The following is a 12212-nucleotide window of genomic DNA, read 5'->3' as shown; positions in this document are numbered from 1 at the left end:
AGAAAACTGACCATTCAACCCTATTCTCTGCTTCCTGTCTTTTAACCAGCTCTTAATCCATAATAATACACTACCTCCGATCCCATGACTCTCCAGTTTCTTTTGGAGTCTTTCATGAGGCACTTTGTCAAACGCCTTCTGAAAATCTAGATATACAATATCCACCGGCTCCCCTTTGTCCACATGCTTGTTCACCCCCTCGAAAAAATGCAGTAGATTTGTGAGGCAAGACTTCCCTTCACTAAATCTGTGCTGACTTTGTCTCAGCAGCCCATGCTTTTGTACGTGCTCTGTAATTTTATTCTTAATAATAGCCTCCACCATTTTTCCCGGCACCGACGTCAGACTCACCGGTCTATAATTTCCCGGATCTCCTCTGGAACCCTTTTTAAAAATCGGCGTTACATTGGCCACCCTCCAATCTTCCGGTACCACACCTGATTTTAGGGATAACTTGCATATTACTAACAGCAGCTCCACAAGTTCATTTTTCAGCTCTATTAATACTCTGGGATGAATACCATCTGGACCCGGCGATTTACTACTTTTTAGTTTGCAGAACTGCCCCATTACGTCCTCCAAGTTTACAGAGAAATCATTTAGTCTTTCCGACTCGTCCGCTTCAAATACCTTTTCCGGCACCGGTATCCCTCCCAAATCCTCCTCGGTGAAGACTGAAGCAAAGAATTCATTTAATTTCTCCGCTACAGCTTTGTCTTCCCTGATCGCCCCTTTAACACCACTGTCGTCCAGTGGCCCTACCGATTCTTTAGCCGGCTTTCTGCTTTTAATATACCTAAAAAACTTTTTGCTATGTGTTTTCGCTTCTATCGCTAACTTTTTTTCAAATTCCTCCTTAGCCCTCCTTATCTCCTTTTTGCATTTGGCTTGACATTTGGTTTGGTTTTAGATCATCACATAGTACAGAATCATTACTAATTTTCTTAGTCTCTGATGCTAAGAATTTGTTAACCAAAGGAACAGACCTATTTTCAATATTTAAATTGATTGTGTTGTGTTTATCAGGGATTGCCCTTAATTGGTTCACGTCTTTTTTGGACATTACAAAATACAGTGTTAAAATGACTAACACATTTATTTTATTATTTTCATTTATTTATTGCATTTGTATCCCACATTTTCCCACCTCTTTGCAGGCTCAATGTGGCTTACAATAACACATCACCATTTCGCTGGATTTCCCCAATGTGGGTTCCACATGGTTTTCCTATTTCATCATCTTTATTTACTGTTTATAAGTCTTCCTTTGGAAGAGGTTTAGCTGCTTTAAATATTTATCACTGTGCCTATGCTGATGACATGCGTTTGTTAGTCTCTGCAACTGATGATTTACATGGTACTATCATTAGGATCAATGCAGATAGTGACATTGTTGAAAATTAGTACATCTCCCATGGCTTAACATTAAATAAAGACAAGACAAAAATTTGAGGGTTAAATGAAAAGTAATGCCTCCACCTCCATACTATGTAAACTGTTTTGATTGCACCACAGAAAGGCAATATATCAAATTACTTCCCTTTCTCCATTCCTTTAAAAAAAAAAAAAACAACGTTATCAACAGATGGCAGCACTGGCACAATACATGTGTTCACTTGTTTGAAATCTCTTCCTTCACTTCGGTGACAATTGTCAGTGTGAAGACGCTATTCTGCTATTGCATGTGAAATGAGCATGCAGTGAGTTACAGTTCATAGCGGATTATAACTAAGATACTAGATCAAAAATAAATCTAAGATGTAACAGAATAATCCCAAATTATCACAGATATTAATATTATGGTCATCAATAACCTTACAGAAACACATCTAAGCTAGGGTACTGCAACATATTGCTTCCTTATCACATATTTGTAAACAGCATAGTTTTTAATCCCTTCTTAAAGATATCATAATTGGACATATGCCTTAGTTTAAATGGAAGGGAATTCCATAAGCTAACTACCTGATATGCAATTAAGCAAGTAAACAATTTCTTCAAAATAATCCTCCAAGGACTGGGGAAAGAAAATGAGAAAGAATTTTGAGTATTATAATGTTGTCCTGATATTGGTTGGCATACAAGAGAAATCATATAATGAGGAATCAGGCCAAATACAATCTTGAATAACAAACATCTCAATTTAAACAGCACCCTAGCTTCTACGGGAAACCAGTGCAGCTTAATAAAATATGGTGTAATTCTATTTGATTTCTTAGGGGGAAAGATCAGATGTACAGCCACATTTTGAATAGTTTGATTTTTTTTCTCAATAGTTGTTTTGATAAACCCAAATATATTTTATTTTTGTTACATTTGTACCCCGCGCTTTCCCACTCATGGCAGGCTCAATGCGGCTTACATGGGGCAATGGAGGGTTAAGTGACTTGCCCAGAGTCACAAGGAGCTGCCTGTGCCTGAAGTGGGAATTGAACTCAGTTCCTCAGTTCCCCAGGACCAAAGTCCACCACCCTAACCACTAGGCCACTCCTCCACTACGAATTACAGTAATCCAATTTACTAAGGTTCAATGATTGTACCACTAGTTAAAACAGATCTTCTGGTAATAAGTATTTATGAATACTTCTTAACTTTCTTATAACATAGAAAGAACTCCTTACAAGTGAATTAACTTGAGATTCCATAGATCATTTGTTATCCAAAACAACATCTAAGAGTTTAATCGAATGGTCTAATGAATAAGACTCTCCCATCAATAGTTAGATTCAAATCCTTAATTTGATTCTACCTAGCACACAACAGCAAATCTTGTTTTTTCTTTATTTTAATTTATTTTAAATGTTGTATTGGCAATACAGCAAACAAATTAAAGTACTACACACACAAAATACAGTTGTCTCAAAATTCCAATTTTCTCCCCAGCCACCCAGTACCTTCCCCACCATCCCATGACCTATCCCACCCAAACCCAACCCCCATCATCATCCAAACTCCTAAATTACTGTCCCCAATTTCAGGGGATTGAACACGTGAATACCCCCACCTACCTACCAAAATCCCAGATACCAAAGATATAAATGAAAAGCAGTATATCCTGATCCAACTAGAGCACACTTCAGCAAAAACAGGTGTAGAGTCCAATATAAATGGCCCACTGTATTCAGGCAAATATGACAAGCTAATTCACAAATAATAAGCATATCAAACCCACCACAACTGAGACAAAAAATTGAACAGCAATCATCTAAGGTCCTCCTTTGGCTGGGAGAGATTGAGTAAAAGTTTGCACTGTTTCCACAGAGGTTAAAAAATGGGTTTTACCACCTGACACAAACCGAAGTCGTACAGAATAGAGTAGAGCACGTGAAATTTGCCGGGCATAAAGCTCAGAACACAAAGGAGCAAAAGCTTTCCGTTGAGTGCGTACTGTAGAAGTATAATCTTAAAAACACAGAACTCTCTGGTTATTGTATGCCAGGTAACATCCAGCACGCAAGACTTGCAGGATAACTTGCTTGTGCTCCAAATGATAAACATGAAAAATAATCACTCTAGGACAGGACAAATCATCAGTCCTGAGACCAATCCTACAGACCCACATAATTTTAAAATAATACTCACTAAAAGTCAAATTTAAGGATTGTGGAAGCCAAGTCTCGAAAGTCTTCACCAAGTCAACATCCATGAGGGACTCAAATACCAACCAAATGTAAATTATTGTGAAGTGTTGTGCCATCCAAAGTTTCCACTTTGTGTTCCATCTGCTTAAAAGCAAGGCAAAGCTGATCCATAGCACCCACTGTATGCTAAGCCCCAGTCTCTAAAGAACCTACACGATGTTGTTGAGCATCATTCTCGAGCTCCAAATAATCCAGTCGTTCATGAGCAGCCTCAATGTGATCTTGCATTTGCTGTAATTTAGCATCCAAGGCAGCTTCCACCACAGTGCACACTTCTGTTACAATTTCCTTAGTCTATTCGGAACAACCCGATGGACTTAGCTGGGCCACTCGAGCTGCCATCTTGGCCTCCACTCCCCTTGGCTTCTCTGAGGCCCTGCAGGTCAATCTTGATACCATAACCCAAACAAGGTCTCCAAACTCTGCATCGCTCACAGTCAACCAACACTGCAAAAAGCAGGAAAACCTTCTAAACTCATTTCATACAAAAACAAACAGGATATATTGCCAATTTGGTGGGGAGCCGGAGGAACTGAGCAAGCAGCCTACGCTCCTGCTCTAGGCATCATGTGTCTTCCACAGTCAACAACACTGCAAAAAGCAGGAAAACCTTCTAAACTCATTTCATACAAAAACAAACAAGATATATTGCCAATTTGGTGGGGAGCCGGAGGAACTGAGCAAGCAGCCTACGCTCCTGCTCTAGGCATCATGTGTCTTCCACTTGTTTTTTTTCTATTTAATTTGAGATAATAAGAGGCCATCCAATTTGCAATAATTGAAAAACAATGAGAGAGAGAGGGGCATAATTGAAAGGGGCGCCCAAGTTTTCCTGAGGACGTCCTTACAAAGGGGCGGGGAAACCCGTATTATTGAAACAAGATGAGCGACCATCTTTCGTTTCGATAATACGGTCAGGGACGCCCAAATCGCAAAATTTAGGTCAACCTTAGAGATGGTCGTCCCCAATTTTTGGTGATAATGAAAACCGAGGACGCCCATCTCAGAAATGACCAAATCCAAGCCATTTGGTCATGGGAGGAGCCAGCATTCGTAGTGCACTGGTCCCCCTGACACGCCAAGACACCAACCGGGCACCCTAGGGGACACTGCAGTGGACTTCAGAAATTGCTCCCAGGTGCATAGCTCCCTTACCTTGTGTGCTGAGCCCCCCAACCCACTCCCCACAACTGTACACCACTACCGTAGCCCTAAGGGCTGAAAGGGGGCACCTACATGTGGGTACAGTGGGTTTCTGGTAGGTTTTGAAGGGCTCACATTTACCACCACAAGTGTAACAGGTAGGGGGGGATGGGCTTGGGTCTGCCTGCCTGAAGTGCACTGCACCCACTAAAACTGCTCCAGGGACCTGCATACTGCTGTCATGGAGCTGGGTATAATATTTGAGGCTGGCATAGAGGCTGGAAAAAATATTTTAAAAAAATTTTTTTGAGGATGGGAGGGGGTTAGTGACCACTGGGGGAGTAAGGGGAGGTCATCCCTGATTCCCTCCGGTGGTCATCTGGTCATTTAGAAAAAAGGACCAGGTAAAGTCGTCCAAGTGTTCGTCATTATGGGTCGAGGACGCCCATGTGTTAGGCACGCCCCAGTCCCGCCTTCGCTACACCTCTGAAACACCCCCATGAACTTTGGTCATGCCTGCGACGGAAAGCAGTTGAGGACGCCCAAAATCGGCTTTCGATTATGCCGATTTGGGCGACCCTGTGAGAAGGACGCCCATCTTGCGATTTGTGTTGAAAGATGGGCGTCCTTCTTTTTCAAAAATAAGCCTGATAATATTATGGATATCCTTTAAATCAGAAACAACAGGAAAAATTATAGTTAGATTATCCACATATATATATATATATAAATAGAGTAACCTTCCTTTTCCAAGTGTCTACCCAAGGAGGACATAAGTACACTAGACAGAACTAGTGATATCCTTGAGGCACCCCTGAGGGCAAAGACCAACTTTCTGATAACAATCCTTGCATCTTAACTCCCCAGTGAGCACTCATCAATGCAATTTAAGAAACTTGTACAGTTTTGGAGGCCGTATCTCTTCAAGGACATAAAAAGGCTTGAGACAGTTCAGGGGAAGGCAACAAAAATGGTACAAGGTTTGTGCCATAAGACACATGAGAAAAGACTGGAGCACCTGAATATGTATACACTAGAGAAAAGGAGAGAGAGAGAGGTGATATGATACAGACACTTAAGCAATTGAAAGGTATTGATATTCAAACAAACCTCTTCCAGAGACGTGAGGGTGGTAGAACTAGAAGACATGAATGGAGGTTGCAGGACAGTAGACTTAGGAGTAACAGAAAAAACTTTTTCACAGAGAAGGTAGCAGACGCCTGGAACACCCTTCCAGGAGAGATGGTAGAGTCAAAAATGGTGAGCAAATTCAAAAATGTGTGGAATAGAAAGAGGACGGAAACACAGCATGGCTATTGAGTTGTTATCTTGGGCAAGAATAGTGGAAACTGAGGCCGATGCTGGACAGACTTCTGTTGTCTGTGTCCCACAAATGTCACACACATAGACACTGTGGCTAGCATGCTGATTTGGTGATACGCCCCCTTGACAAAGCGTAGCGAAACAGGCACCTGTCGGGGTGTATGAGCTCACCAATGAGTACATCTAAGTGCTGTGTGCTTAGTAAACTGTTATTAAAGGCACTAAGAAGTCACAATGAGATATATGTTTAAAATTAATTAAAAAACAATAAAAAAGAAAAAAAGATATAGGTAGGTGGGGGACGAGTCTATGATTAAAACATATACACGAGCAAAAGATTCACCGGAGAGTGAAATGAGAACAGCCGTGTTAGTCATATGAGACTCCACCCTGCATAGTCAATTCACCAAGCTGACTCGTCTAAAATCCTCTGCTACTGTATGTTTGTTTGGACTATCCTAGAAATAAGTGGTGGATTTTCCCAAGTCCATCTTAATAATGGATTTTGGACTTTTAAGAAATTATCCAAACCTTTTTTAAACCCTGCTAAGATAATTGCTTTTACTACATTCTCTGGCAATGAATTCCAGAGTTTAATTACACAGTGAATGAAGAAATATTTTCTTTGAATTGCTTTACATTTACTACTTTTGCATTCCCCCTAGTCCTAGTATTTTTGGAAAGAGTAAATAAGCGATTCACCTCTTCCTGTTCTACTCCATTCAGTATTTTATAAACCTCTATCATATCTCCCCTCAGTTGTCTCTTCTCCAAGCTGAAGAGCCTTAGCCTCTGTAGCTTTCCTCACAGTTTTTTTGCAGTGGCTTTTGAAAACTTGTCCATCGGCAGACGTGTGGTGAATGGTGGCGACTATACAGAAAACTAAAAACAAGTGATAAAAATGCAAGTTTCAATAATTATTTGTTTTTATTCATTACAATATCTTCAACTAAACAAAGGTTATGAAGGTGGAGCCCAAAAGCTTGTTTTATCCTATTGGAAATCAACAAGACTTCTTACTGTTCACTTTCGGTGGCAATCTATTCTTTATCATCAAAAACTTGAACTCTAAATTGCAAAACATATATATATGAATCTACACTTAGTAAAAAGAGTTTCCAGTGGAAAAATATGCCAACAATCTATAATTTGTTTATGATCATTTTAAATCACTATGAGTGTAATAGAAATATGGTTAATTTTTAAAAAGTTACTTACACAGTAGCATAACTGATGTACTAGTTTATATTGTTCTACTACTTACTACTACTTATCATTTCTATAGCACTACTAGACGTACGCAGCGCTGTACACTTGAACATAAAGAGACAGTCCCTGCTCGACAGAGCTTACAATCTAATTAGGACAGACAAACAGGACAAACAAGAGATAAGGGAATATTAAAGTGAGGATGATAAAATAAGGGTTCTGAAACTTCTGAACAAGTGAATAAGGGTTAGGAGTTAAAAACAGCATCAAAAAGGTGGGCTTTTAGCTTAGATTTGAAGACGGCCAGAGATGGAGCTTGACGTACCGGCTCAGGGAGTCTATTCCAGGCCTATGATGCAGCAAGATAAAAGGAACGGATTCTGGAGTTAGCGGTGGCGGAGAAGGGTGCAGATAAGAGAGATTTAACCAGTGAACGGAGTTCCCGGGGAGGAATGTAGGGAGAGGTGAGAGTGGAGAGGTACTGAGGAACTGCAGAGTGAATGCACTTATAGGTCAAAAAAAGGAGTTTGAACTGTATGCGGAAACGGATAGGAAGCCAGTGAAGTGACTTGAGGAGAGGGCTAATATGAGCATAACAACACTGGCGGAATATTAGTCATGCAGCAGAATTTTGAACAGATTGAAGAGGAGAGAGATGGCTAAGAGGGAGACCTGTGAGAAGCAAGTTGCAATAGTCTAAGCGAGAGGTGATAAGAGTGTGGATGAGGGTTCTGGTAGTGTGCTCAGAAAGGAAAGGGCGAATTTTGCTGATATTATATAGAAAGAAACGACAGGTTTTAGCAGTCTGCTGAATATGTGCAGAGAAGGAGCGAGAGGAGTCAAAGATGACCCCAAGGTTACGAGCTGATGAGACAGGAAGAATGAGAGTGTTATCCACAGAAATAGAGAATGGGGGAGGTGGAGAGGTTGTTCTCTTTGTTTATATAATACAAAATTAAAATTAATACAATTTCTGGGAAAAAATGAAGGTGGAGGAATTGGCCGGTAAGCCTCACTTCGGTTATTGGAAAAGTAATGGAAGCCATGCTGAAGGAAAGGATAGTGAATTTCCTGGAAGCCAACAAGTTGCAAGATCCGAGACAACATGGTTTTACCAGAGGGAAATCTTGCCAAACGAATCTCATTGAATTCTTTGATTGGGTAACAGGAGAATTGAATCATCGACGTGCTATAGACGTAATCTACTTAGATTTTAGCAAAGCTTTTGACACGGTTCCCCACAGGAGGCTCTTAAATAAACTAGATGGGCTGAAGATAGGTCCCGAAGTGGTGAACTGGATGACGGACAGACGACAGAGGGTGGTGGTAAATAGAGTTCGCTCGGAGGAGGGAAAGGTGAGTAGTGGAGTGCCTCAGGGATCGGTGCTGGGGCCAATTCTGTTCAATATATTTGTGAGTGACATTGCCGAAGGGTTAGAAGGTAAAGTTTGCCTATTTGCGGATGATACTAAGATTTGCAACAGAATGGACACCCGGGATGGAGTGGAAAGCATGAAAAGGGATCTGAGGAAGCTAGAATAATGGTCTAAGGTTTGGCAATTAAAATTCAATGCGAAGAAATGCAAAGTGATGCATTTAGGGAGTAGAAACCCATGAGAGACTTATGTGTTAGGCGGTGAGAGTCTGATAGGTACTGAGGGGGAGAGGGATCTTGGGGTGATAGTATCCGAGGATCTGAAGGCGACGAAACAGTGTGACAAGGCGGTGGCCGTAGCGAGAAGGTTGCTAGGCTATATAGAGAGAGGTGTGATCAGCAGAAGAAAGGAAGTGTTGATGCCCCTGTACAAGTCGTTGGTGAGGCCCCACCTGGAGTATTGTGTTCAGTTTTGGAGGCCGTACCGTTCGAAGGATGTTTAAAAAATGGAAGCGGTGCAAAGAAAAGCTACGAGAATGGTATGGGATTTGCGTACCAAGACGTATGAGCATAGACTTGCTGACTTGAACATGTATACCCTGGAGGAAAGGAGGAACAGGGGTGATATGATACAGAAGTTCAACTACTTGAAAGGTATTAATCCACAAACAAATCTTTTCTGGAGATGGGAAGGCGGTAGAACGAGAGGACATGAAATGAGATTGAAGGGGGACAGACTCAAAAAAGATGTCAGGAAGTATTTTTTCACGGAGAGGGTGGTGGATGCTTGGAATGCCCTCCCGCGGGAGGTGGTGGAGATGAAAACGGTAACGGAATTCAAACATGCGTGGGATATGCATAAAGGAATCCTGTGCAGTAACTAACAGTGCTAAATTTATGCACTAACTTAGCCAGTTAGTAAACTGAATATCGCTGCTCCATCCAAGCACTGCCCCTTGACAGCCCCTAATCTAACTGGTTAGGAAATACCGGTTAGTGAGATACTCAGCAGCGCTATCCGGGGAAATGCCACTGAATATCGGAGCCTCTCCTGCCCACTAAACCCCTATAAGCAGCAATCTCCAGCTTATACTATGGGAAGCAGAGCAAATAGTGTTTGCAAGAATGACTGACTCCATATTCTCATAAATGCCAATAGATAAAGTGCATTTTATTGCATTCCATGAAAAAGTTCCATTTGAAAGGGACTTTGTGCAAGAAAGATGTGTTGTACATTCTTCCAAAGAGCTTTGGATAGCTTCGTAACAGGTTGCATTGTACCAGTGGGGAAACTGGAGCAGAGGCACTTAAGAAAATAAGAAACATGAATCCAGGTATAACTTGTATTTACTGAAATCAAATGAATGTCTAGGAAGCTGTATTGCCGGCTCTCATTAATTAGAGCGAAGCCTGGCTCCCATCTCTGGGCTTCCACATGTTCCCTCCTCCTATCAGTTGGCGCTTGAGCAGTAATGTGAGGAGCTGCCACTCTGCGAAGAGAGGCAACAGGGAGGAGTGTACTGAAGTGGGACTGTGAGGCAGCCCTGTCCAAACAAGAAACCCCACCGGAGGGTCGGGGTTGTTGTAGGGACTGGGAGTGGGTGTTGGTTTAGTCTTTCTTCTGTAGCATTGTACACTTCACGTATACCACCCATGCTTTTGAGTGACTTGATGGATATCAAGGTGCTATATAAAATGTAATAAATCAAATGAACACATCAGACCTTGAATCTTCCCATCCCTCTAGCAGAACTGTGCCGTGGAAAGGCCTGCATTTACATCAGTTTCAGTAGCCCTCTCCTCTCTTCTGGCATTTAACTGTTATAAATGTTTACCAAATGACTAAAGATCCTGAAGCTATGTTGTTCAGTGTCTCATAATAGATAACCAGGACCTGCCTTCACACAAACCCCCTAAACATGGACAGTTGTTCATTTCCATATTTTCTTTCTCACCAGGTCGATGATGGTTTTGGGGCTCATCTCAGTATTGGGAGCTGTTGTGGGGACCTATTTGCTGGTGCTGGCTGCTCTCAGCCCCTGTCCTCCATTAGTGGGCAACAATGTGGGGGTCTCGCTGGTGGTAAGTGCACTACAACGACCTCTCTTGTCCTTCATGCAACTTTTTTCACTTATGTGGTTCACTTCTCTGATTCTCATCTCAGAAATTCTCCCCATATTTGTTTCTTATCTCTATGCCTGACAGGGGTCCTGGTTCTCTTTTCGCTTTGCCCTCAAATGGTGATCTGTATCCTTTTTGTTTGCCTCCTCCTCTCCCTTCAGATAGCCTTCTAGATCTCCAGAATATCTTACCCAGATCTCCTTTTCTTTCTACATTCAGGTGATCTCCTGGATCCTCTTCCTCGGGCTCTTTTCATACGTGAAAGTGGTGATTGGGACTTTACTGCATGAGGCTGGCCACGTAGCCCTGATGTGGTGTGGAGCTGCTATCCAGGCAGGCTCCCTAGTTGGTGCCCTGCTCATGTTCCCCATGGTCAGCATCTACCACCTTTTTCAGAGGACACAGGACTGCGTGGAGAACTGTGCATTCTGACATGGTGGGAACACCCAGAAGAATCCTTTTCTCTGATACAAGGAGAGCTCCTGCCAGTTTCAGCAGAAGTAGCACAAAGATGATAGATGAATCAAGAAGCAGTGAGGAGAGAAATTTACAGCCCAACTTCTGTGAAGTTTTTTACTTAGAAGAACATAGCACAATGAGGGGGGAATTCATCCAAACTGAGAAACACTGCATGGTCTGATCCTATAGATGGAATGGGCGAAGATGCTACAGGTTACATGGGCTGATCCAACAGAAAGCAGCAATCTGTATACACAGAGTTTTTGGCAGGCTGGTGCATGGGCTGATCCTATAGAATGAGGGAGGCTGTATGGACAGAGCCCTAAGGGGAGTGGTGTAGGAGCTGATCTCGCACCCAGTACTCTTCTCCTCATGCACTGTAATCACACTAACATAAGAACATAAGCATTGCCATGCTGGGACAGACCAAAAGTCCATCAAGCCCAGTATTCTGTTTCTAACAGTGGCCAAGCCAGGTCACAAGTACCTGGCAAGATCCCAGAACAGAAAAACAGATTTTATGTTGCTTATCCTAGAAAGAAGAAGTGGATTTGCCCAAGTCCATCTTAATAATGGCTTATGGACTTTTCTTTTAGAAAATTATCCAAACCTTTTTTAAACCCTGCTAAGCTAAATGCTCTTACCTCATTCTCTGCAAGTGAATTCCAGAGTTTAATTATATGCTGAGTAAAGAAATATTTTCTCCATTTTGTTTTAAACTTACTATTTAGTAGCTTAATTGCATGGGAGGTGGTGGAGATGAAAACGGTAACGGAATTCAAACATGTGTGGGATATGCATAAAGGAATCCTGTGCAATAGGATTGGATCCTCAGCAGCTTAGCCGAAATTGGGTGGTGGAGCAGGTGGGGGAAGAGGGGTTGGTGGGTTGGGAGGCTAGGATAGGGGAGGGCAGACTTTACGGTCTGTACCAGAGCCAGT

The 12212-nt window shown here is 42.0% G+C and overlaps 1 protein-coding gene across 2 annotated transcripts in view; it reads left to right on the top strand.

Moving 5' to 3' along the window:
* The window catches only part of LOC115458884 (solute carrier family 52, riboflavin transporter, member 2-like), a 77472-nt gene extending 65745 nt beyond the window's left edge, over positions 1-11727 (top strand). For both annotated transcript variants that reach the window (XM_030188722.1, XM_030188721.1), the window contains 2 exons: positions 10650-10773; positions 11032-11727. In XM_030188722.1, the coding sequence (XP_030044582.1) occupies positions 10650-10773; positions 11032-11244 (337 nt within the window). In that variant the 3' untranslated portion in view covers positions 11245-11727. The remainder of the gene's footprint in view (positions 1-10649; positions 10774-11031) is intronic.
* Positions 11728-12212: the final 485 nt, after the last annotated feature.

The sequence above is a fragment of the Microcaecilia unicolor genome, unplaced genomic scaffold, assembly GCF_901765095.1.
Source record: "Microcaecilia unicolor unplaced genomic scaffold, aMicUni1.1, whole genome shotgun sequence".
In the NCBI taxonomy this organism is placed as follows: Eukaryota; Metazoa; Chordata; class Amphibia; order Gymnophiona; family Siphonopidae; genus Microcaecilia; species Microcaecilia unicolor.
The sequence above is the reverse complement of the archived record's forward strand: the minus strand, read 5'-3'. Positions and strand labels throughout refer to the sequence as shown.